A 26,665-nucleotide genomic window follows, 5' to 3' on the forward strand; every position below is an offset into this window, starting at 1 on the left:
AAACCTTGCAGAAATTTCTACAATCAAATACTGAACGTGTGCACATAGCCATATAGTTCAATCTCTTTTAGTTTCATTTCTTCAGATTAAAAACATAACAATCAAAATTCTACACATAGATAAATAGCAACATGGCTCACCTGTTTCAAGTACTTGTTGTCTTTATTCATAGCATTTTAAAACGCATAAACTATGTTACTGTTTCTCTGCCTGTAGAATTTTGATTAATGTTTTTAAATCTGAAGAAATAAAACTAAAACAGATTTAACTACATCCTGGATGCTGATTTACTTCTCCTTTTGTAAATCAGCATTGATTCAGTATACAGTAATAGCTTTTTATTTTGATGTCTAAGGGTCAATGTTTCTTCTTCTGGAGACCACCACCAAGTCAGTGTATGGAGACTTATAGGCTATGAAATGCTCCCCATGGAATATAAATATGCAAATGCTCTCTTCAGAGAAAAACAAGGATGGAACTGTAGTGCCACCTATTGGAAGTAGCAATCCTAAAAGTTAGTATCTAAACATTTTATATGTTGGTATTGGTTGTCATTTCCAATCGGTGACACTAGAGTTCTAGTCATCTTCGAATCTGAAGAGGCTATGTGCATATGCTCATTTTGAGAAATGTTTTTCATTGCATGGCTCTAGTTAGTACTACCTAGACACAAATAAGGCTCCAGTGTTATCCTACAGTAACTTGTAAATAGAAATCAATCTAAAAAAATGAACGTTATTTGATAAAATAGCTTACCTTATTGTTATGATTTGTCCTAAATCTAGATCATACTCATTTACTTGGGCAATAAATATGGCAGCCACAGCTTCATACAGTGCAGTTCCATCCATATTGATAGTAGCACCAACTGGAAGAACAAATCTGGCTACACGTCGATCTATTTTATTATTTTCTAAAAGGCATTTTAATGTGATTGGTAGAGTTGCAGAACTGTAGCAAAATAAAAAAAAGGAAAACCAGTTAATGGCTACAAAAAGAGAAATCTACTGCACTATTAACTGTGTTTAACATGCAATAAATCAATATAAATTTGTTTCAAGTATCCATACTGCTACTGGACAGTCGAGATTTTTCCTTCCTGAGAAGTCTGAATAGAGCCCCCATTCACTCATAGTATTAATTCCCTAATATTCTCTCCCAGTAATCGCAGCAAGTTTATTTTAGTGCCACTTCTATTTCAGTGGTCACAAGGGCATACTCCTGCAATAGCCCCTCTGCTGACAAGCATCTGTATGTTACTTTCTGTACTGGTACTTGCCCTCTGAAAGTGACCTATAATAATTTGTTTAGGTGTAGATTTTGCACCAATTCATGGCTCCCAAAAGATAAATGCTGTATGCCGAAAGCAAAACAAAGGTGAACAGATCAGATATTCTAGTTCTCACAGCTTTGGGTTATGAGGATACCAAATTAATCAAAAATATTTGTATTTTTAGAATGTACCCTGATACCCTCTTAATAGTTGTTATTATTATGCCTTACACAGATTTTATATTCTGTGTCATGTTAAACCTAAGAACTCAGGAATAGGGTTTAAAGGGGTTGTGCCACGATAAATAATACCCTTAAATAAGCAGAAAAGGTGTAAATAAATGGTTTTGTAACTTACATTTATTAAAAATGATGCTCCATTCAATAAATACCAATCTTTTATCTTCTGAAGTATGCTCCCTGGCTTCCCCTGGCGTTACTCCATTCCGTCCTCTGAGTGGACGATCAGCTGGCCGAGTTTGCGCAGTTCCTGTCATCATAAGAGGCCCCACAACTTCCCACCCCCGCACAGAGAGCAGATTCCTGAAAGCACAGAAGAGAGTCAGTGAGTCTTCCCAACCCCACTCTGCTTCACAGTGCTGTGCGTGTGTGTGGGAATGGTCTCTCTGCTATCACTCTCAGACTTCTGTTGAGCAGAACGATCTCACCCAGAGGTGGTAGGAGAAGAAGACTCACTGACACGCTTCCATAGCAATCTGCTCCCGGAGCTGTAAGATTTGTATGAGGGAGATTATGTTGTGCACACTGGGGGTGGGGAGTTGGGGGGACCTCTTATGATGACAGGAATTGAGCAAACTCAGCCAGCTGATTACCCACTACGAGAGCGGAATGTAATAACGCCAGGGATGCGCTAGGGAGCATACTTCAGAAGATAAAAGCCTGGTATTTATTAAATAGAGCATAATTTTTAATAAATGTAAATTACAAAACCATTTATTTCCACCTTTTCTGCTTGGTTAAAAGTATTCTTTATGGCGCACAACCCCTTTATGGAGTCGTTGATAAGATTTTCTTTTTGAGGCTGTTTTACCAATTGCCAACACAAAATATATTTTGAGAACTGATCAATATGTGGAGTTTGTGTTTCTAGAGGATTATGTGGTGCGCTGAAACCATTCTACTACTTATTTTAGTAAAAGTATTCAATAAATATAATTTTTTGAAATCCTATTTTTAATCTATTGGTTTAATTGTCACACTTATGAATTTTTTTACAGGGTTTTAAATCCTACAAATGGCACAATAGCTATATGTGCGATAGTCAATACATTATCCTGTAAACTAGAGATGAGTGCAGGCTTGAACTGGCCCACAGGAGAACAGGAGAATCCTCCAGTGGGCCCCTGTGCAAGAGTTGTCCCCCACCACTCTCTTATATGAGCAGCACTTGGCATGATACATTTGATTCACTATGTACAGACAAAGGCAGCATCTTATACATTTAACAATTAACACAATTTATTGCGATAGAAATTTTTGAATGAGGATAAAATCATATTTACAAGTAGCTGAAAAGTGGGGCCCTGGAGTTGATTTTTCTGGTGGGCCCTTGGCTCCCCAGCCTGACACTGGATGAGTGGATCTCATGAAATTCAAATTAGCCGGCTTCACCAAATTTCCCCCCAAAAATTTGATTCCCAGTGAATATATTTTCGCCTCTAGTTGCCTGGAAGATATGTGTAATGCAAACAAAGCCTTTTTAGTGTATAAATGACTTTAACCTATCTGGCTAAGGTAAACCAATAAGTAGGCCAAATTATTCAAGTATCTCCTAATTAACATATAAACCGATAATAAAATCTCAAATCTTTATTTAGATACAATTTAAAACAGAGTTCAACATTAAAAAAAGTATGAGGCATCAAAGTGACATAACCGTTTATTCGCATGATTTCTTAAGAACCAAAAGTCCCATTAGCTGTTAAAGCATAATTACTAGCGATGGGCGAGGACTAAATGTTAGACGTCGGGCAGTTGCTGGACCTGAAATTGGGTCAGATTCATCAGTGGATTCTGTGGTCTCCCATTCTGGTCCAGCTGGGGCAGATGCTGCTTAGCACCGCCACTAGTCCCAATGCCTAGCCAGTGCATGAGATGTACAGGCTTGCTTTTGAGTCTTTGTTCCTAGTAGTGTTAAGCATAGGTTGCGGAGGGGAACAGGGCTGCTACAGTCTAAGTCCAGGATGCACTGCACTGAGCATGCCCGTGACATGGCGGACCGTGGTTGCTGATTTGGTTTCAGCTGAACCAGTGACCTGGCACTGCCTGATTGGTCGTGGGTGACGTCATCAGTAGTGCGACCAATAATGCGACGGTGGGCAGGGCTTAGTCTTTAAATAGCCCGCCCACAAGCATGGCGGTGCGCTCTGATCATTGAGTATAGGTTGTGTTCCTGTGTGGACGCTTTGCTGTTTGGCTCCACGTGCTCTCTAGCTGCTCTCTCTGTGACCTGCCGATGCCAGAGTTCGCTCGGCTGATTAGCACAGGTCGCTTAGGCAGGTTTAGCGGGGCTTAGGCAGACTTAGCTGGGGGAGGCAGGTAGTTTCCGTTTGGTAGTCTGGCTCCGGCAAGGAAGTTGCTATACACCTCGAGCAGACTATGGGCTCCGTATCCCTGGCACCGCCTGTTAGCCACATGGAGAGTTACTCTGCAGTCCGGTCCCACACCGGCTGGAGCACGTACATGCCGGCGTGAGTCACACACACTTCCCAGCGCCTGCTGCGTAGCCTCGGTGCAGTTAACAGGGCTACGACTACAATTATTTGTGGCACATCTCTCGTGTAGTTAACGGAGATAGTGTGAATCCCTTTTCCGGTCCAGGTGTGTTGTAACACTGGAGGGATTTACACTTTAAGTTGGTTGTCTTACACTCTTACCCGGTGGGTGTTCGGCCGCAGTCTTCGTGGCTGCATCGCGGACCCCGGGGTTCAGTTGCATATCATTTTAATAAAGTTGTTGCAACCGTCCCCTTAACACTAAAATGTGCGGGTGCTTGTTGCTCGGGTCGAGCAAATTGGAATGCTTGGGTGCTTGACTCAAGCAACGAGCCCAATGTAAGTCTATGCGAAACTCGAGCATTTTTTCGGTGACTCCCCCTGGCGGTCTGCAGAGGGCCTAAAAATTGCCCAAATCGATGGGAACAGTGCTCAAATGACATGGGAACAGCATGGGGAAGACCCCTGGAAGCATTTCTGACTCCCAAGTCACTGCTGTCAACAATGTTGTCAGAGCTATTACGCCACTTTTACGGACTCACAATAAAACGTACAAAAACGAAACCAAAATGGATTTTCCTGGGAAATATGTCAAGGAACATCCTTTTCAGGGTAATGACTTGTATATAAGGCAAAATAAATAACCAAAAACAAAAATGCTCCTCCACACCATGGGCTATGTTCACATGTAGCGTTTTTGATGTGTTTTTGCAATTTTGCATTGCTTTCAACCAAGACAAATGCATTCACCGGGAAATGTCATTTTAACATTTTACAACCTTCTCTGGTGATGTGGTGTGTGACACATCATCAGACACATCCTGTTTCATTTATGATGGAGGGACTCTGAAAGTCACAATGCCTATTTTTATAGGGTCATCAGGTGGCCCTTACCATTCTTAAAGGGCCAGAAGTCGGCCCTCACTATTGTTAGAGAGCCATCAGTTGGCTATGCTTTGTTGTTCCCATTATTAACGAGTGGGGCTCCTATACTGTTATTGCGTATGCAGTGACTGCAAGGGCTGCCAAAAATTTGGAGAAACTCACTCCAATGCCCCTTGCAAGAGACGTAGAGGTCAGAGAGCCTACTAAAAACAATGTTCCCATTAGTAGGAAGTGGGTCTCCCATAGTGTTTGAAAAAGCTGCCAAAAATTTGGAGGAACTCCAATGCCCCTTGCAAGACACGTAGAGGAGGTGATATGGTAGATATGGTGGTGAATGATATGGTGATGGAGGATGAGGAGAAGGAGGAGGACAAGAGCAAATAGACAAAATCAGGAAGCGTATACCCATGTGTAGGTGTGAAGAGGTGCATGGGAATAGACCTCCCAAAAAAGACACTGGATTTGAGTTGATGTTACGCTGCTATCATTCGGTGGTGTTGAGAAGTCTGGCCCAATCCACCCCTTGTTAATTTTTATAAGAGTCAGCCTGTCAGCATTTTCAGTTGACAGACAAATGCGCCTATCAGTTATAATTCCACCAGCGGCACTAAAAATGCGCTCTGACAAAACGCTAGCGGCAGGGAAGGCCAGGACCTCCAAGGCGTAGAGAGCCAATTCATGCCACGTGCCCAGCTTGGATACCCAATAATTATAAGGCACAGAGGAATCACGGAGGACGTTGGTACTGTCAGCAAGGTACTCCCTCACCGATCTTCACATGATTTTTTAAACTATTTAAACAACAGATTTCATAAGGGATTAACGTGCCTGGTGCTAGTAAACAATATATCACAGTGCTATACCGCCACCTAGTGGTATAGAAGATTATAGCCACACACAGAGTTTATTAGAAAATACAGGACGCATAACCAATGTTATACAGGGAATTCATATGGCAAGAGAGACACAACTCCAATCCAGCAGAGGCAGGGGAACACTGTCAAAGTTCTGGGACAGTTTTCTCAGACCCTCCCATCGCACAGGCCCTGAGGCGGGAGGTACTCTCACAAGGAGTGCAAAGTTTCGGAAGATGGTGAGGGAGTACCTTGCCGACCGTACCAACGTCCTCCGTGATTCCTCTGTGCTTTATAATTATTGGGTATCCAAGCTGGACACGTGGCATGAACTGGCTCTCTACGCCTTGGAGGTCCTGGCCTGCCCTGCTGCTAGCGTTTTGTCAGAGCGGGTTTTTAGTGCCGCTGCTGGAATTATAACTGATAGGCGCATTCGCCTGTCAACTGAAAATGCTGACAGGCTGACTCTTATAAAAATTAACAAGGGCTGGATGGGGCCAGACTTCTCAACACCACCCAATGATAGCAGCGTAACAAACTCAAATCCAGTGTCTTTTTTGGGGAGGTCTATTCCCATGCACCTCTTCACACCTACACATGGGTATACGCTTCCTGATTTTGTCTATTTGCTCTTGTCCTCCTCTTTCTACTCATCCTCCATCACCATATCATTCACCACCATATCTACCATATCACCTCCTCTATGTGTCTTGCAAGGGGCATTGGAGTTCCTCCAAATTTTTGTCAGCTTTTGCATTCACTGTATAGGCAAACACAATGTGAGACCCACTTCCTCCTTATGGGAACATTGTTTTTAGGAGGCTCTCTGACCTCTATGTCTCTTGCAAGGGGCACTGTAGTGAGTTTCTGAAAATTTTTGGCAGCCCTTTCAGTCACTGCATACGCAATAACAGTATAGGAGACCCACTCATTAATAATGGGAACAACAAAGCATAGCCGGCTGATGGCTCTCTAACAATAGCGAGGGCCGACTTCTGGCCCTTTAAGAATAGTAAGGGCGCCTGACGACCCTATAAAAATAGGCTTTGTGACTTTCAGAGTCCCTCCATCATAAATGAAACAGGATGTGTCTGATGATGTCACACACCACATGACCAGAGAAGGTTGTAAAATGTTAAAATGACATTTCCCGGTGAATGCATTTGTCTTGGTTGAAAGCAATGAAAAATTGCAAAAAACACATCAAAAACGCTACTTGTGAACATAGCCCCCTGGTGTGGAAGAGCATTTTTGTTTTTGGTTATTTATTTTGCCTTATATACAAGTCATTACCCTGAAAAGGATATTCCTTAACATATTTCCCAGGAAAATCCATTTTGGTTTCGTTTTTGTACGTTTCATTGTGAGTCCGTAAAAGTGGCGTAATAGCTCTGACAACATTGTTGACAGCAGTGACTTGGGAGTCAGAAATGCTTCTAGGGGTCTTCCCCATGCTTTTCCCATGTCATTTGAACACTGTTCCCATCGATTTGGGCAATTTTTAGGCCCTCTGCAGACCGCCAGGAGGAGTCACCGGAAAAATGCTCGAGTTTCCCATAGACTTACATTGGGCTCGTTGCTTGAGTGAAGCACCCGAGTATTCCAATTTGCTCGACCCGAGCAACAAGCACCCGCGCATTTTAGTGCTCGCCCATCACTAGTAATTATGCTTTAACAGCTAATGGGACTTTTTGGTTCATAAGATATCATGCGAATAAACGGTTATGTCACTTTGATGCCTTTCTCTTGCAATACCTCATACTTTTTTAATGTTGAACTGTGTTTTTAATTCTATCTGGCTAGGGGTAAATGGATGGTAACCAGAAGTAACCAACAGCATTGTACGCTACCTAAATTATATAAATGGTCTAAAAATTATACAACAATAATCAGTAATTGAGAGTATAAAGTGCTTTGCACATTTCTAAATGAAGAAGCAAATAAATTTACAGAAACTGTGTACAGCCAGAAAAGGTATAAATATAAATTTATTGAAATAAATACGGACAATAGATAAAAGACAAATGTTTAAAATAGGGTGAGCACTTGAGGGTGACATACTCGGCATGAGGAAATGGTGAATGGGATTAAATACAAACCAGAGGCGTAGCTAGGGTTTTGATTCAGGGGGTCGAAACTTTTTAGTGGGCCCCTAACCAGATAACCCTGACTATAACTATGGTGGCGCACCCAGATAGTGGATATAGGAGAACCTCAGCGCTGTTACTAAAAATAATCTCTATACAAAGACCAGCATATTACTGCCATATGGTGACATCAGTCCTGCAGAACATATAAGAGATTACAGTTATATATAGTAATTTACAGCTGATGTTCTTTTAGATTAAATTGTTCACTTTTCCTGTCTTTTCTATCTGGCCCAGATGGACATGACGACTTCTCCATCCAGGACTCAGAGTCTCAGGTCTACAGAGATCACATCAAAGACAGATTTCACTCCTTACATTTCAGGCACCGTCCACATCTATTCCCAACCTGCACAAACACCTCTTCCTGCTGATACCCCAATACTGAGGCTCTGCTGCTGTACGTGTCCCTATTACTGCACCTTCTGTGTGGTACTGTGTGCTCTCTAGATCAGTGGTCGGCAAACTTTTTTGCACCAGGGACCGGCTTTAAGCAAGACCAGTTTTCAATGGCCCGGTGGGGGTGGGGGCGGGGCTTTGGTCATATGGGGGCGGGGTTATGGAGGGGTGGAGCTTAGTGCATATTTATCATATAATTATGACATTTATAATGAGAATGTGATTCAACTTACCATAGGTTCAGAATGAGTGGGAGCACCAGGCTTGTTTCCTTGGATCAGTGGGAGCACTGGGCTTGTTTTCCTGCAACAAGACGGTCCCATCTAGGTCCCATCTGATGATGATGACCACTACTGCTGCTACTGGACACAGCCACTGCTGCTATGAATTTTCACTGTTATTTGCTTTTTTCACTTTAACCAGAAAATCTGCTGCTGGGCCGCACGACACCAGAACACAGCTACAGGAGTCATAAGGGTGGGACACCTGACGTCATATCTAGCTGCCCATTAGCATCCAGAGCCCCTCCCCCTCCAACTCGCAGCTAGCAGGAGGGGAAGGAGCGCTGGACACACATGACCTGCTTGTCCCTGCTCCTGCCTGAGCACATTCTGCGAGTAGGGCCGCATGGCTAATTATCTATTCACTGCCAGTCCCTCCTCCTCTTTTCTTATAGGCTACTGATCACATGCTGGCTTTCTCCCTGCTGATCCTCTACAACTGTCAGCGGCGCTGCGGACCGGCTGAAAAACCCCAACGGCCCGGTCCTGGTCCGCGGACCAGCGGTTGGGGACCTCTGCTCTAGATGGTAAAACAAACCTCTAGAATATAGTAATGCTGTGTGTAAGTGCCCTAGAAAACAGTGTCCACATTGTGCCCCCTAGAAAGTAATAAAGCCCTCTGTGTGCCCCTTTGACAGTCATAATAACCTGAGTTCCCCTATAATGATAAGTGCCCACTTAACATTTAATAATGTCCTGAGTCTCCCCCCATGTACAGCTCCCCTCTACAGAATATGAGGCACTCCTATACATAGTATAATTTCCCCTCACCGTATAGTACCCCCACACAGTATACTGACTCCTTAGTAGCCTCCAAACTGATGTCTCCCACACTGTACAAAGACCCCACATTATCTCCCACACTGTATGATGGTCCCCCACGCTGTGCAAAGACCCCACATTATCTCCCACACTGTATGACCCTAACTGTAATCCTCACACTGTATTAATAGCCTCCATATAGTATGATGCACCAGATGGTCCTCTATTTAGTATAATCCCCCCATAGGCATCCCCCCATAGGCAGCGTCTGTGGCATAAACCCCCCATAGGCAGAGTCTGTGGCATAATCCCCCAAATAGGCAGAGTCTGTGGCATAATCCCCCCTATAGGCAGAGTCTGTGGCATAATCCCCCCCCATAGGCAGAGTCTGTGTCATAATCCCCCCCCCATAGGCAGAGTCTGTGTCATAATCCCCCCATAGGCAGAGTCTGTGGCATAATGCCCCCCCATAGGCAGAGTCTGTAGTATAATCCATCCCATAGGCAGAGTCTGTGGCATAAACCCCCCCCCCACATAGGCAGAGTCTGTGAAATAATCTACCACCCCCCATAGGCAGAGTCTATGGCATAATCTCCCCCCGTCACATAGGCAGAGTCTGTGGCATAACCCCCCCCCACATAGGCAGAGTCTGTGGCATAATCCCCCCATAGGCAGAGTCTGTGTCATAATCCCCCCCCCATAGGCAGAGTCTGTGTCATAATCCCCCCATAGGCAGAGTCTGTGGCATAATGCCCCCCATAGGCACAGTCTGTAGTATAATCCCCCCATAGGCAGAGTCTGTGGCATAATCCCCCCATAGGCAGAGTCTGTGGCATAATCCCCCCCCCACATAGGCAGAGTCTGTGAAATAATCTACCACCCCCCATAGGCAGAGTCTATGGCATAATCTCCCCCCGTCACATAGGCAGAGTCTGTGGCATAATCCCCCCCCACATAGGCAGAGTCTGTGGCATAATCCCCCCATAGGCAGAGTCTGTGTCATAATTAGTGTTGAGCCACCCCCGTAGTGTTCGGGTTCGGTTCGGTTCGTCGAACACCGGGATGTTCAAGGAACTGTTCGTCGAACTGTTCGTCGAACACCTTAGAACACCGTCGAACACCGTTAAAACCAATGGCAGGCAAACAAAAACACATAGAAACACATAGAAAACACCTGCAAAGGTGTCCAAAAGCTGACAAACTGCTCAGAAGACACTCTCTTTAAAAAAGCCGGCCGGCAAATTCAGCAGCGGCATACACCGGTACCCGACAATTTAGACAAGAAGGAATAGAGCATCACACATAGATTAGATAGATAGAAACATGTCAGTCACACATATAAGAAGCACAGTGACAGTGTTGGTTACTGCACTTGTCATTTAGTGTAAAGGATTTATTAAAAAAAATATTAGTGTTTTCATGCACCGTCTCTTTAAAAAAGCCGGCTGGCAATTCAGCATCTGTACCCGACAATTTAGAACAGAAAGAATAGAGCTTCACACATAGATTAGATAGATAGAAACATGTCAGTCACATATATAATAAGTACAGTGACAGTGTTGCTTTCTGTACTTGTCATTTAGTGTAAAGGATTTATTTAAAAAAATAATAGTGTTTTCATGCACTGTCTCTTTAAAAAAGCCGACCGGCAATTCAGCATCTGTACCCGACAATTTAGAACAGAAAGATAGAGCATCACACATAGATTAGATAGATAGAAACATGTCAGTCACATTTATAATAAGTACAGTGACAGTGTTGGTTACTGTACTTGTCATTTAGTGTTAAAATAAAGGATTTATTAAAATAAAAATTGGCGTGGGATCCCCCATAATTTTAGGCTCTAGCGGAGGTTAAGCAGACGGCTGGGGCAGATGTTTGAAGCCTCGGAAGGGGGTAATACCCACGGAGCTTACCAGGCTACTAATATCAGCCCCCAGCTGAATACTTAGCCTTTACTAGCTATTAAAATGGGGGACCCCCCCAAAAAAATGACGTGGGGTCCCCCCTATTTTAATAGCTAGCAAAGGCTAGGCAGACAGCTGGGGGCTGATATTAATAGCTCAGGAAGGGTGCCATGAATATTGGCCCCCTCCCAGGCTAGAAACACCAGCCGTCAGCCGCCCCAGAAATGGCGCATCCATAGGATGCGCCAATTCTGGCACTTAGCCTCGCTCTTCCCACTGCCCTGTAGCGGTGGCAGTGGGGTAATAGGGCTGGGGTTGATGTCAGCTTATAATGCCAGCTGACATCAAGCCCAGGTTAGTAATGGAGAGGCGTCTATAAGACACCCCCATTACTAACCCCATAGTCAAAGTTAAAAAAAACACAAACACCCAGAATAAAGTCCTTTAATTGAAATAAACACACAATTCTTTATTGTTCTAAATTAAACCATACTTACCGTCACGCCCATTCCAGCTGAAGCCAACGATCTCCTGTAATAAAAGAAAAATAATAAAGCAACATCATCCTTACCTTTCCATGGTTCCCAGGACAGCTCCAGCTCTGCTACATCGAGATGACAGGCTGGACCGCAGCAGAACGCTGCCATCCAGCCTGTCATCCCGCGGACACTGAGAAGAGCAGGCATGCTTGCGCTCCTCACTGTCTCGCTGTGACGGCATCCAGATGAGCCGAGGTCATGTCCAATGAACTCGGCTCGCCTCATGCACGTCACTGACAGCGTGGGAAAATTCTCACGCTGAAGCGCTGAGTGCAGGAGAATTCTCCCACGCTGTCAGTGAGGTGCATGAGGTGAGCTGAGTTCATTGGACATGAGCTCACCTCATGCACGTCACTGACAGCGTGGGAGAATTCTCCTGCACTCAGCACTTCAGCGTGAGAATTTTCCCACGCTGTCAGTGAGGTGCATGAGGTGAGCCGAGTTCATTGGACATGAACTCGGCTCATCTGGATGCCGTCACAGCGAGACAGTGAGGAGCGCAAGCATGCCTGCGCTTCTCAGTGTCCGCGGGATGACAGGCTGGATGGCAGCTTTCTGCTGCGGTCCAGCCAGTCATCTCGATGTAGCAGAGCTGAAGCTGTCGTGGCAACCATGGAAAGGTAAGGATGATGTTGGTTTATTATTTTTCTTTTATTGCAGGAGATCGTTGGCTTCAGCTGGAATGGGCGTGATGGTAAGTATGGTTTAATTTAGAACAATAAAGAATTGTGTGTTTATTTCAATTAAAGGACTTTATTCTGGGTGTTGTGTTTTTTTTAAATACTTTACTAGAAATTCATGGCGGTCATGTCTAATACTGGCATGACCCCATGAATTTTGGGCTTGGGGCCAGCTGATAATACCAAGCTGGCCCTAACCCCTTTATTACCCAGTGAGCCACCGCACCAGGGCCCTGGATGAGTTGGGTACAGCGCCAGAAGATGGCACTTCTATGAACGCGCCATTTTCCGGGGTGGCTGCGGACTGCAATTTGCAGCGGGGGGGGGGGCCCAGAAAGCTTGGGCCTCCCTGCGCTGCAGATTCCAGCCCCCAGCTGCCTAGTTGTACCTGGCTGGACACAAAAATAGGGCGAAGCCCCACGTATTTTTTTTTTAATTATTTCATGAAATTCATGAAATAATTAAGAAAAAAAGGCCTTCCCTATATTGTTGTGTCCGGCCAGGTACAAATAGTCAGCTGGTGGTTGGGGGCAGCCCGTTCCTGCCTGCTGTACCTGGCTGGACACAAATATAGTGCGAAGCCCCACTTCAATTTTTTTTAATTATTTCATGAAATTCATGAAATAATTAAGAAAAAAAGGCCTTCCCTTTATTGTTGCGTCCGGCCAGGTACAAATAGGCAGCTGGTGGTTGGGGGCAGCCCGTTCCTGCCTGCTGTACCTGGCTGGACACAAATATAGTGCGAAGCCCCACGTATTTTTTTTTAAATTATTTCATGAAATTCATGAAATAATTAAGAAAAAAAGGCCTTCCCTATATTGTTGTGTCCGGCCAGGTACAAATAGGCAGCTGATGTTTGGGGGCAGCCCGTTCCTGCCTGCTGTACCTGGCTGGACACAAATATAGTGCGAAGCCCCACTTCAAGTTTTTTAAATTATTTCAGGAAATTCATGAAATAATTAAAAAAAAATTGACGTGGGGCTTCGCACTATATTTGTGTCCAGTCAGGTGCAGCAGGCAGGAACGGGCTGCCCCCAACCACCAGCTGCCTATTTGTACCTGGCCGGACACAACAATATAGGGAAGCCCTTTTTTTCTTAATTATTTCATGAAATAATTTAAAGAAAATTGACGTGGGGCTTCGCCCTGTTTTTGTGTCCAGCCAGGTACAACTAGGCAGCTGGGGGCTGGAATCCGCAGCGCAGGGAGGCCCAAGCTTTCTGGGCCACCCCCGCTGCAAATTGCAGTCCGCAGCCACCCCGGAAAATGGCGCGTTCATAGAAGCGCCATCTTCTGGCGCTGTACCCAACTCATCCAGGGCCCTGATGCGGTGGCTCACTGGGTAATAAAGGGGTTAGGGCCAGCTTGGCATTATCAGCTGGCCCTAAGCCCGAAATTCATGGGGTCACGCCAATATTAGACATGACCACCATGAATTTCTAGTAAAGTATTTAAAAAAAACACAACACCCAGAAAAAAGTCCTTTAATTGAAATAAACACACAATTCTTTATTGTTCTAAATTAAACCATACTTACCATCACGCCCATTCCAGCTGAAGCCAACGATCTCCTGAAATAAAAGAAAAATAATAAAGCAACATCATCCTTACCTTTCCATAGTTCCCATGACAGCTTCAGCTCTGCTACATCGAGATGACAGGCTGGACCGCAGCAGAACGCTGCCATCCAGCCTGTCATCCCGCAGACACTGAGAAGCGCAGGCTTGCTTGCGCTCCACAGTGTCTCTCTGTGAGAGCATCCAGATGAGCCGAGTTAATGTCCAATGAACTTGGCTCACCTCATGCACGTCACTGACAGCGTGGGAAAATTCTCCTGCACTCAGCGCTTCAGCGTGGGAGAATTCTCACACTGAAGCGCTGAGTGCAGGAGAATTCTCCCACGCTGTCAGTGACGTGCAGGAGGTGAGCTGAGCTCATTGGACATGAGCTCACCTTATGCACGTCACTGACAGCGTGGGAAAATTCTCCTGCACTCAGCGCTTCAGCGTGGGAGAATTCTCACGCTGAAGCGCTGAGTGCAGGAGAATTCTCCCACGCTGTCAGTGACGTGCAGGAGGTGAGCTGAGTTCATTGGACATGAGCTCACCTTATGCACGTCACTGACAGCGTGGGAGAATTCTCCTGCACTCACCGCTTCAGCGTGAGAATTTTCCCACGCTGTCAGTGACGTGCATGAGGTGAGCCGAGTTCATTGGACATGAACTCGGCTCATCTGGATGTCGTCACAGAGAGACGCTGAGCAGCGCAAGCATGCCTGCGCTTCTCAGTGTCTGCGGGATGACAGGCTGGATGGCAGCGTTCTGCTGCGGTCCAGCCTGTCATCTCGATGTAGCAGAGCTGAAGCTGTCGTGGGAACCATGGAAAGGTAAGGATGAGGTTGCTTTATTATTTTTCTTTTATTGCAGGAGATCGTTGGCTTCAGCTGGAATGGGCGTGATGGTAAGTATGGTTTAATTTAGAACAATAAAGAATTGTGTCTTTATTTCAATTAAAGGACTTTATTCTGGGTGTTTGTGTTTTTTTTAACTTTGACTATGGGGTTAGTAATGGGGGTGTCTTATAGACGCCTCTCCATTACTAACCTGGGCTTGATGTCAGCTGGCATTATAAGCTGACATCAACCCCAACCCTATTACCCCCTGCCACCGCACCAGGGCAGCGTGGAAGAGCGAGGCTAAGTGCCAGAATTGGCGCATCCTATGAATGCGCCATTTCTGGGGCGGCTGACGGCTGGTGTTTCTAGCCTGGGAGGGGGCCAATATTCATGGCTCCCTTCCTGGGCTATTAATATCAGCCCCCAGCTGTCTGCCTAGCCTTTGCTAGCTATTAAATTAGGGGGGACCCCACGTCATTTTTTTTGGGGGGTCCCCCATTTTAATAGCTAGTAAAGGCTATGTATTCAGCTGGGGGCTGATATTAGTAGCCTGGGAAGCTCCGTGGGTATTACCCCCTTCCCAGGCTTCAAACATCTGCCCCAGCCGTCTGCTTAACCTCCGCTAGAGCCTAAAATTAAGGGGAACCCCACGCCAATTTTTTTAATAATAAATCCTTTATTTTAATACTAAATGACAAGTACAGTAACCAACACTGTCACTGTACTTCATATATATGTGACTGACATGTTTCTATCTATCTAATCTATGTGTGAAACTCTATTCTGTCTGTTATAAATTGTCGGGTACCGCTGCTGAATTGCCGGCCGGCTTTCTTAAAGAGACGGTGCATGAAAACACTATTATTTTTTTTAATAAATTCTTTACACTAAATGACAAGTACAGTAAGCAACACTGTCACTGTACTTCATATATATGTGACTGACATGTTTCTATCTATCTAATCTATGTGTGATTCTCTATTCCTTCTATTCTAAATTGTTGGGTACAGATGCTGAATTGCCAGCCGGCTTTTTTAAAGAGACGGTGCATGAAAACACTATTATTTTTTTTAATAAATCCTTTACACTAAATGACAAGTACAGTAATCAACACTGTCACTGTACTTCATATATATGTGACTGACATGTTTCTATCTATCTAATCTATGTGTGAAGCTCTATTCTGTCTGTTATAAATTGTCGGGTACCGCTGCTGAATTGCCGGCCGGCTTTTTTAAAGAGACAGTGCATGAAAACACTATTATTTTTTTTGATAAATCCTTTACGCTAAATGACAAGTACAGTAAGCAGCACTTTCACTGTACTTCGTATATATGTGGCTGACATGTTTATATCTATCTAATCTATGTGTGAAGCTCTATTCTTTCGGTTCTAAATTGTCGGGTACCGGTGTATGCCGCTGCTGAATTGCCGGCTTTTCATGTTTCACTGTTGGCACTGTTCCCATCGATTTGGGCAATCACTGTAATGCCACAACCACCATGGCTGTGGCATTACAGTGAGTGGCAGACAATCCCTGCATGATTGGGGCTCTAAATAGCGCCAGACATGCAGGACACGCTTTTGGTGCACGAACAGTTATCGAACATAACCTCGAACAGCCGAATTTTTTGCAAATCGTTCGGGTTCGTCGAACAACTCGAACACCGCCCAAAACAGCTCGAATTTGAGATTGGCGAACAGTTCTAGTCGAACACCGCTCATCTCTAGTCATAATCCCCCCCCATAGGCAGAGTCTGTGTCATAATCCCTCCATAGGCAGAGTCTGTGGCATAATGCCCCCCCATAGGCAGAGTCTGTAGTATAATCCCCCCATAGGCAGAGTCTGTGGCATACTACCCCCCCACCCATAGAAGAAATAAATTAATAAATAAATACAATGCTTACCTCTCCTCCACGTTCCCCCGCTGCTCCAAGCGCCCGCACACATCTCACCACAGCGGGCCGGGCGCCAAGTGATGGCGTCACTGACGTCAGACTCAGACGGGAACTGATGGGAGAGTGAGCGTCGCTCTCCCTCTCTCATCACTGAGCTTGCGGTGACGGGCGGGGGGCCTGATGCTGGCACCGGGGCCCCCCCTCCTGCTCAAGGGTTCCATAGCGGCCACTGAGCAGTGCAGGGACATCGAGTCTCCCTGCTCTGCCCGGAGTGTAACTGTAAAGGCGTGCTGCGCACGCTGATACAGTTACAATAACGTAGCTCCGGGTGGGCCCCCTCAGAGCGCGGGGCCACCGCCCTCTCTGCCCCCCCGGTAGCTACACTACTGATACAAACACTATAAATGAATGAACAAAAAAATTATATTAAAGGATTAAGAATAGGATAAGATGACAGTGGACCAATGTAACAAATCAAAAATCAAGACTAAATTAACAGACATATGCAGCAAAGTAAATTAAAAGGACTGCGGTCAGTGAATGAAGTTGCATATATGATATAAATAAATCAGAAGTCAAAATTCATCTTTACAAATATGTTTCTCCTGCTGGAATGGCGCCATTTCCAAACCGCGTTTTGGCACAAGCCTCATGTTTATTTAGTCTTGATTTCTGTTTTGTTACATTGGTCAACTGTGATCTTTTCCTTTTCGTATTCACTTAATATAATTATTATTCATTCATTTATATTGATTGAATTTAATCCCATTCACCATTTCTTCCTGCTGTGTTTGTCACCCTCAAGAGTTTCCCCTATTTTAAACATTTGTCTTTTATCTATTGTCTGTATTTATTTCAATAAATTTATACTAAGTTACTTACACCTTTTCTGGCTGTGCCCATTTTTTGTAGGTTTAGCTAGTTAATCAGGTGTTTTTAGCCACTTTACTCCACTATATGCTTACAGTTGATACTCTGATTCCTTTACTATTTCATTCTTTGTATTCCTTATTCACTATTTTTACACACCATTTGCTGCCCCTTATGCTCATTAAATTAAAAAGCAATAGCTTTCAAAGACATCCAGAAAATGTCCTTTTAATTTGGGAGACAAAACAGGTGTACTATACTGTTTTGAATATAAAGAAGATATGACCCCTCAACTAGAAGTGGAAAAACTATCCCCTTTTTTGTGGTACACAACTGGTTTGCTAATTACAAACTGATTAGGCAATTACAAAGGCTTTTTAGCAAGCCTTCCAAAAATGCCACAGCATTTTAGAGTTAAACATACATGGCAGAAATTATTCAGAAAGTGTCTGATACAAGCTGCCCCTGAATATGACAGCATATATCAACTGTCAGATTCCATTTAAAAAAAATTCTATTTTTTTTTTATCAGGGTGCCATCAGTTAAATTCAACCCAGATGCAGTCAAAATAATTTTTAATTTAATTGCTGCACGTAGTACAATACATTTTGTTGTTAAAAAAATGTTGCATTTTAAGCCCAAATCTGCCATGTAATTGGAAGATTGAACATGTTTCTTGGACACAGAAAAGGACGATGTAATGGAAGTCAAGGAGGAAGTGTATAGAAAGGAGTTGGTGAGGAGAATGATGATGGGGCTGATGACAATGACAAGGCACTACTTTCAGATGCAGACTGGTTACCAGAAAGACGATTATGAGGAAATGAAGGTGGATAGCTTGAGCCTTGCTCATCTTGCTAGTCAGCTGTCACGGGTGTGTCAGGTGTGACAGACTGTCGCTCTGGAGCCGGCTTTTGAAGGTCACTGCGCTTGATATTGCAGACGTCTTCTTGATTCCCTCATCTCTGTAGTATAGTTATATCCTTCTTCCTTTAGGACCCAGCAGCGACCTCCTGCTTCTGCTGCTGATTGACACACCCTTGCTTGGTAGTTGATTAGTCTCAGCTTCTCTAGAGAGACGCCGGTGATAGTTCTATGTATCTCTGTGCAGGCTTGGAGCTCTAGCAGTCGGCTAGTTTCTTCCCTGGTGCCCTTGGAGGACAGTTGGCGTTATCTCTCTGGTTTCTGCTCAAGTTAACTGTATCCCCTTTGGGTGTCTACCCTGTTGTCTTTAGCTTGTAGTGGGGCTTCACTAGTGCTCACCCCATCCCCTCCCTATCTAGGGCCAAGCTCTAGGGACATTCAGGGCTTAGGTTCCTGCTCGGTGATAGGTGTGGAACCTATGTAGGGACGGTAGGGTAGGCAGCTTAATATTAGATCTGCCTAGGGGTCTCCACTCCCTCTTTCCCTAGTGTTTGGGTATCCTCCCCCTCTTCCCTTAGTGCAGCACTTAGTCTTTCCCACACCTTGCGTGACAATATCACCGGCCGTGCATAAATAAGAAAAAAAAACTGACATGTGGTTTTATTTGTGTGTGTTTTTTTTCTGTGTGTTTTTTCCTCTCTCCCTTGGTTCATGGATCCCGTTGCAGTGCTGGCAGAGCAGCTGCAAAACCTGTCTCTGGAGGTGACTGACCTCCGCTATGAGGTTCAGCAGCAGCAACAGCGGCTGCAGGTCCCTAATTTTGGGGTCTCTGCGGGTAGGCAGGTCCAGCTTGAACCCAAGGTTGCCCTACCGGACAGGTTTTCAGGAAGTAGGGGCAAGTTTTCAAGGATGCTTGCAAGCTGTATTTTAAACTTCATCCTTACTCCTCTGGAGATTAGGAGCAGTGAGTGGGGATTGTGATCTCACTGTTGCAAGGGGATCCTCAATCCTGGGCTTTCTCTTTGCAGCAGGGTTCGGTTTGTCTCCAGTCAGTGGAGGGGTTTTTCCAGGCTGCGTCGACTTCAGCAGGGAAATCGGTCACTGGAGAGGTATAGCTCTGAATTCTGCAGATGGACAACTGATACCAAATGGAATGACCCGGCTCTTAGAAGCCAATTTTGTCAGGGCCTTACTGAAAGGTTGAAAGATGCTTTGGCAGTGTATGAAACCCCAGAGTCCTTGGAGGCTGCCAAGTCTTTGGCTATACGTGTTGATAGACGCCTTCGGGATAGTTGAGTGAGACCACCTTCTCCAGAGCCCTCTTTTTGGGGTAATGCCCCTTTGCCTGGGGAGCGGTCTGGGGGTAAACCAGTACTGGGGGAGGTGGAAGAACCCATGCAGTTAGGGGGTGCCTCTGCATCATACATTTCCCCTGAGATCCGCAAGAAAAGGGCATTTGGTTTTTTTGTGGAAAAAAGGGACATTTTATTGGGGCCTGTCCATCGATTCCTAAGCAAAATAAAACTTGATTAACCCTTGGTATTCTGGGATAAATAATCAAGGGGTGTGTTTGTCGTCAACCTGCAGTTCTCGGTTTGTCCTGACAGCAGAGGGTGGTGCTAGAGAGCAGGACTGAGAAAATGTATGTGCTTGTAGACTGTGAAGTTGGAGCCAGCATGGTTGATGTGCAGTTTGTGAGAACTCATGGGCATGCTTGCTGTACTTTAGCTAAGCCCATTCCTATTTTTGTCATCGACTCAGCACCACTTGCACAGAAAGCTCTGACTCAGATTGTATATAATGTAAGACTGAGGGTGGGGTTTGTGCATTGTGAGATAATTTCTAGCTATGTCCTGGATGGCCTTCCCACTCCAATTGTACTGGGTCTACCCTGCCTGGTGAAACAAAATCCGATAGTGTATTTAAAATCCAGAGAGATCATTGAGCGGGGAGATTACTGCCATGAGAACTGTTTAAACATTTCCCTTGCTACAGTCTCTACAGAGACCTTACCTGTGTTTTTGTCTGGTTTTGAGGATGTTTTTTCTGAGAGGGGGTGTCCGGATTTGCCTCCTCATCGTGCATATGACTGTCCTATTAACCTGATCCCCGGAAAAAACTACTAAAGTCCAGACTGTATAATATTTCTGGCCCTGAGGAGACAAGCCATGAAGGATTTCAATGCTTAAAGTCTGGAGAAGGGACATATCAGACCTCATCTTCGCTCGGGGCGGCAGGGATTTTCTTTGTGAAGAAGAAAGATGGCGGTCTACATCCCTGTTTAGTTTTCCCGGAATTTAATCAAATTACCATCCGAGATCCATACCCTATTCCTCTGATTCCAGATTTGTTCAGCCAGGTTGCAGGAGCTAAGGTGTTTTCCAAGTTGGATTTAAGGGGAGCCTACAATCTGGTTAGAATCAGAGAAGGGGATGAATGGAAAACAGCGTTCAATACCCCTGAAGGGCATTTTGAGAGTTTAGTTATGCCTTTCGGTTTGACCAATGCACCTGCCATGTTCCAGCCTTTCATAAATTATATTTTCCTTAATTTGGTGGGCAGGTTTGTGGTAGTATATCTGGATGATATTTTGGTTTACTCACCTAATTTTGAGCCATATTGGGGGCATGTTAAACAGGTGCTCCAGATATTAAGGGATAACAAACTATATGCCAAACTATAAAAATGTGTTTTCGCCATCCAGGAGGAGCAGTTTTTGGGGTACCTGTTGTCATCTTCGGGTTTTTGAATGGATCTGGAGAAGATCCGTGCTGTCCTTGATTGGGACCGTCCCAAGAACCTGAAGATCTTACAGCGTTTTCTGGGCTTTACTAATTTTTACCGGAAATGTATCCAAAATTATTCGGAATTGTCAAACCCCTCACTGACATAGCAAGAAAGGGGTCTGATTTTTCTAAATGGTCGGATGCCACCCTGCAGGCTTTTTCCTCCTTAAAGTGTTGTTTTTCCACTGCACCTATACTCTGTCAACCCGATGTTTCTCAGTCCTTTATCATGGAAGTTGATCCATCGGAGGTGGGGGTTAGGGCTGTGTTGTCTCAGGGTCCATCCCCTGGTAAATGGCGTCCATGCGCTTTTTTTTCCAAGAAACTATCTTCGGCTGAGAGAAATTATGACGTGGGTAATAGGGAGCTTTTGGCGATTAAATTGGCATTCGAAGAATGGCGACATTGGTTGGAGGGGGTTGTCCATCCTATTAGTCTTATCACAGACCATAAGAACATGCCATGTCTTCAATTGGCTGTTTTTAACTAGGTTCAATTTTGTTGTCACTTTCCATCCAGGGGTCAAAAATGTCAAGGCTGATGCTTTGTCCCAGAGCTTCCCTGGTAGTGGTGACTTTGAGAACCCTGCCCTGATTTTGCAGAAAGGGGTAGTCATTTCGGCATTGTACCCTGAACTGGAGGGCGAGGTTTTGAACGCTCAGGGGGATGCCCTTGCTTCCTGCCCTTCAGGAAGGTTATTTGTACCATCTAATCTGTGCCGCAAAGTAATTAGGGAACATCACAACTCTGTGCTTGCTGGTCATATAGGTGGTAAGGCAACTGCGGACCTCCTTTCTCATCGTTTTTGGTGGCCAGGGTTGCATAGGGATGTGGTTGAACACGTGTCTGCTTATAGTATGTGTGTGCGTTCTAAAGTATCACATACTCGTCCGTCTGGTACTCTTCTTCCACTACCCATTTCTAGCAGGCCATGGACACACTTGTCCATGGATTTTATTACTGACCTACCGGTATCTCCAGGCAAAACTGTGGTTTTGGTGGTTGTAGATAGGTTCTGTAAAATGGTTCACTTCGTCGCATTACCGGCTCCTTCAAAAACCAAGACTCTTGCTCAGGTATTTATAAATGAGATTGTGAAGCTTCACAGGGTTCCCTCCGATGTGGTGTCAGATCGGAGGATCCAGTTTGTTTCTAAGTTCTAGAAAGCGTTCTCGAATAAGGGTGCAGCTGTCCTTTTCCTCTGCCTTCCATTCTCAGTCGAATGGGCAGACCGAGCGCATTAATTAGTATTTAGAGACTTACCTCAGGTGTTTTGTCTCCGAAAACCAGGAGGATTGGGCATCTTACTTACCGTTGGCAGAATTTGCTATTAATAATCAGCGCCAAGAATCTACCGGCAGGTCACAGTTCTTTGGTGCATACGGTTTCCATCGATAGTTTGGTACTTTTAGTGGGGAAGGGGCTTTGGAAGTTCCTGAGGAATGTTTTGCTTTGTCGCTCTCCTCTGTGTGGCGGGGGAGTTCTGAATAATTTGAAGATCATGGGAGACAGGTACAAATCTATTGCTGACAGGAAACGTTCTCCAGGTCCAGATCTAAGTGTGAATGACTTTGTGTGGTTGTCTACCAGAAATATCAAGTTAAAGGTTCCTTCCTGGAAGCTGGGACCTATATTTATTGGTCCCTATAAAATAACTGCCGTCATTAACTCAGCAGCGCTTCGTCTTGAGCTAACTCAGTCCCTTAAGATCCACAATGTCTTTCACAGGTCTCTGCTCAAGAAATACGTAGAACCTCTTGAGTCCTCTCCCCTGCCACCGTCCCCAATCATGGTTGATGGTAATTTAGAGTTTTAGATTTCGAGGATTGTAGATTCTTGCCTCGTTTCCTACTGTACTTGGTGCACTGGAAAGGTTATGGTCCAGAGGAAAGGATGTGGGTTTCGGATTGCTACTTCCTGTAGGTGGCACTAGAGTTCTAGTCCTCTTCCTCTCTGAAGAGACAATTTGCGTATTTCCCTCACCTGACGTACTTAACACATCACTCTACGCTAGGAGAAATATTACCCCTAGATACCGGTCTGACGCCTCTCATCCAGTCAAACCAGAACTCACACTTTGCACTGTCGAGGGGCAGTACCCCGAAAGACAGTGCTTGCAAATTTAGTTTCTGGTATTGGCTTTTATCCTAAGTCATGTGATAAGGCTTGTTAAAGGGTCACTATTGACTTTTATGATTGCTACTTCCTTTGGTGGCACTAGAGTTCTAGTCCTCTTCCTCTCTGAAGAGACAATTGGCGTCAGAGGTGAATGTCCCCAGGCTGGTTCGTTCGTTCCACACCTCTAATCCTGAGAAACCTGGTCCTGAGTGTCCAGAGGCCATTTGTAGAAAGGGGGGTACTGTCACAGCTGTGTCAGGGGTGACAGACAGTTGCTCTGGAGCTGACTTCAGAAGGTCACTGCATTTGGCATTGCAAACGCCATCCTGATTCCCTCATCTCTGTAGTGTATTTATATCTTTTTTCCTTTAGGACCCAGCGGCGACCTCCTTCTTCTGATGCTTACTGTCACACCCTTGTGAGGAGTTAATTAGTCTCAGTTTCTCCAGAGAGTCACTGGTGATAGTTCTATGTACCTCTGTGCAGGCTTGGAGCTCTAGCATTTGGCTAGTTTTTACTCTGGTGCTCTTGGAGGACAGTTGGCGTTATCTCTCTGATGTCTGATCAAGCTAAGTGTATCCCCTTTGTGTGTCTACCTTGTTGTCTTTAGTTTGCAGTGGGGCCTCACTAGTGCTCATCCCATCCCCTCCCTATCAAGGGCCAAGCTCTAGGGACAATCAGGGCTTAGGTTCCTGCTTGGCGATAAGTGTGGAACCTATATAGGGATGGTAGGGTAGGCAGGGTGATATTAGATCTACCTGGGGGTCTCCACTCCCTCTTTCCCTAGTGTTTGGGCTTTCTCTCCCTCTTCCTTTCGTGCAGCACTTAGTCTTTCTCACACCTTGCATGACATCAACTTGCTTTCTTCACATAAGCAGGTGATGCCGCTTCATGTGATGTAGTTCCTATTCGATGTGTGCCAGAATGTACTGTTTATTTTCCAACAGCACAGCCTGCACAATGCAACAGTTTGGTCATCTGGCAATGTGGAAAAGAATTCCCAAATATGAGAAGACCTTACATACGATTGGCCATTACCACAACCAGACCCTTCAGGTGGTGTTTAGCCTCCTCCACCAACACCATGTGCAGCTTTAACTACTACAGAGTTGACCACAGAAAAAGATGATTTGACTTCAGAGGATGTTTTTGACACGTCATCTGCACTGTGTATCACCAATGCCAGCAATGTCCTCCTCTGATGACCTCAATTCCTTGTTACTCTTGTTTGGTTCCCAGGTTTTGTCCAACACAGAATCATCATCATCGTCATCCATGATTTAGCTGATAGGTGCCTCTCTGTGCGCGAAATATCCAGTGTTCTTTGTCCCCTTGCCTGATTCCCACCCTGAGATTTCCCTTGCTCAGACTGCTACTCCCACAGACAGTGTCCCTAGCACCTTCACTCGCAGAGCCTGCAACACAGATTGGCATTAGAATTGTGTTGTCTATCTCCTTTGGCACCATGTCTTACAAAATATCAACTGGAAGAAGTTTTTCTGGTGTATTATGTCCCTTAGCCCCAAGAGTGCTGTGGGTTAGGGGACATTAGGGCAGAACAGAAACCAGTTTCATTGATGGATTGGAAATTCAACTTTGTACAACATTAACTGTTCTGGTGGTGAAGGACGTTAACTGACTCCTTGTGTTGGAAACTGTCAAAGGCTACATCATCTTGACTCACAGCCTCTATGCTGTGTGACTTCAAGCAAAAGAGCTGGCAGTCAAACAGGAAGATGCTGTGCTAGGTGGGGAATAAAGCCTGACTGACAGATTTCAGATCTACATTAGCTCTTCAGACTCATCTGCATTTTAATTCAAGAGCTGATTTCTCAGTAATAGAGGAATGAACTGGCCATGTAAAGGTATTTATGGACTTGTCTTAAAGAGCTATCTGCACATATAAGTAGTTTGGGGTATGAGACTCTATTGACAGATTCCAATTGCCGTATATACTCGAGTATAAGCCGGGTTTTTCAGCACATATTTTGTGCTGAAAAAAAGCCTCCTTGGCTTATACTCGGCTATATACTCGAGTATATGGAAATTCCGGTGGTGGATAGTGGTGGAGGGGTTGCGGCAGTGGAGGGGGGGTTGCAGAGGAGAAGGGCACACGCAGTAGCTGCTGCAGCTACCACTTGTGTCCTCTGCTAAAGGGAAATTAATATTCCCACTTCTCCACTCCCATGGGCGTGGAGAAGAAAGAATATTCTTTCTCTTTAGTAGCGGGCACAGAGGAGCGCTGAGCCGCAGCTCCTGCTCACAGTGCCCGCTACTAAAGAGAATGCATATTCACTCTTCTCCAAGCACATAGTCCCAGCATGGAGAGGAGTGAATATGCCGGCAGCTGACATCAGCATCTAAGAGGGCATGGCAGTGACGCCATGCGCTGCTCAGATGCTGACATGAGCTGCTGCAGCAGAACAGGATACAGCACTGGAGCAGAGGTGAGGAAGGAAGGTGAAAATAAGTGTTTATTTTTTTATGTGTGCAGTGATGGTGCCATACATACCAGGATTGGGAATGAGGGGTGCCATACATACCAAGATTGGGGGATAAGGAGGCCATGTATACCAGGATTGGGGGGTGAGGGGTGCCATACATACCAGGATTTGTGGATGAGGGGGCCATGCATACCAGGATTGGGGGATGAAGGGGCCATACATACCAGGACTGGGGGATGAGGAGGCCATGCATACCATGATTGGTGATGAGGGGTGCCATGCATACCAGGATTGGGGGATGAGGGGTGCCATGCATACCAGGATTGGGGGATGAGGAGGCCATGCATACCAGGATTGGGGGATGAGGGGTGCCATACATACCAAGATTGGGGGATGAGGGGTGCCATGCATACCAGGATTGGGGATGAGGGGTGCCATGCATATCAGGATTGGGGATGAGGGGGCCATGCATACCAGGATTGGGGATGAGACCATGCATACCAGGATTGGGGATGAGGAGATCATGCATACCAGGATTGAGGATAAGGAGGTCATGCACACCAGGATTGGGGATGAGGGGGCCATGCATACCAGGATTGGGATGAGGGGGCCATGCATACCAGGATTGGGGAGGAGGGGGCCATGCATACCAGGATTGGGGATGAGGGGGCCATGCATAACAGGATTGGGGATGAGGGGGCCATGCATACCAGGATTGGGGATGAGGGGGCCATGCATACCAGGAATAGGGATGAGGGGGCCATACATACCAGGATTGGGGATGAATGAGCAATGCTTACAAGGATAGGGAAATTTACCAGTAGGCG

General features: G+C 45.3%; 1 protein-coding gene across 1 annotated transcript in view; it reads right to left on the minus strand.

Moving 5' to 3' along the window:
- LOC141166626 (excitatory amino acid transporter 5-like) overlaps positions 1 to 26,665 on the minus strand; it is a 926,734-nt gene that overhangs the window by 187,354 nt on the left and 712,715 nt on the right. Inside the window, exon 8 of the mRNA XM_073653531.1 lies at positions 757 to 951. Coding sequence (XP_073509632.1) covers positions 757 to 951 — 195 coding nt within the window. The remainder of the gene's footprint in view (positions 1 to 756; positions 952 to 26,665) is intronic.

This window comes from Phyllobates terribilis, unplaced genomic scaffold (genome assembly GCF_046119375.1).
Source record: "Phyllobates terribilis strain yellow unplaced genomic scaffold, ASM4611937v1 Scaffold_1__5_contigs__length_1240528914, whole genome shotgun sequence".
Taxonomy (NCBI): domain Eukaryota; kingdom Metazoa; phylum Chordata; class Amphibia; order Anura; family Dendrobatidae; genus Phyllobates; species Phyllobates terribilis.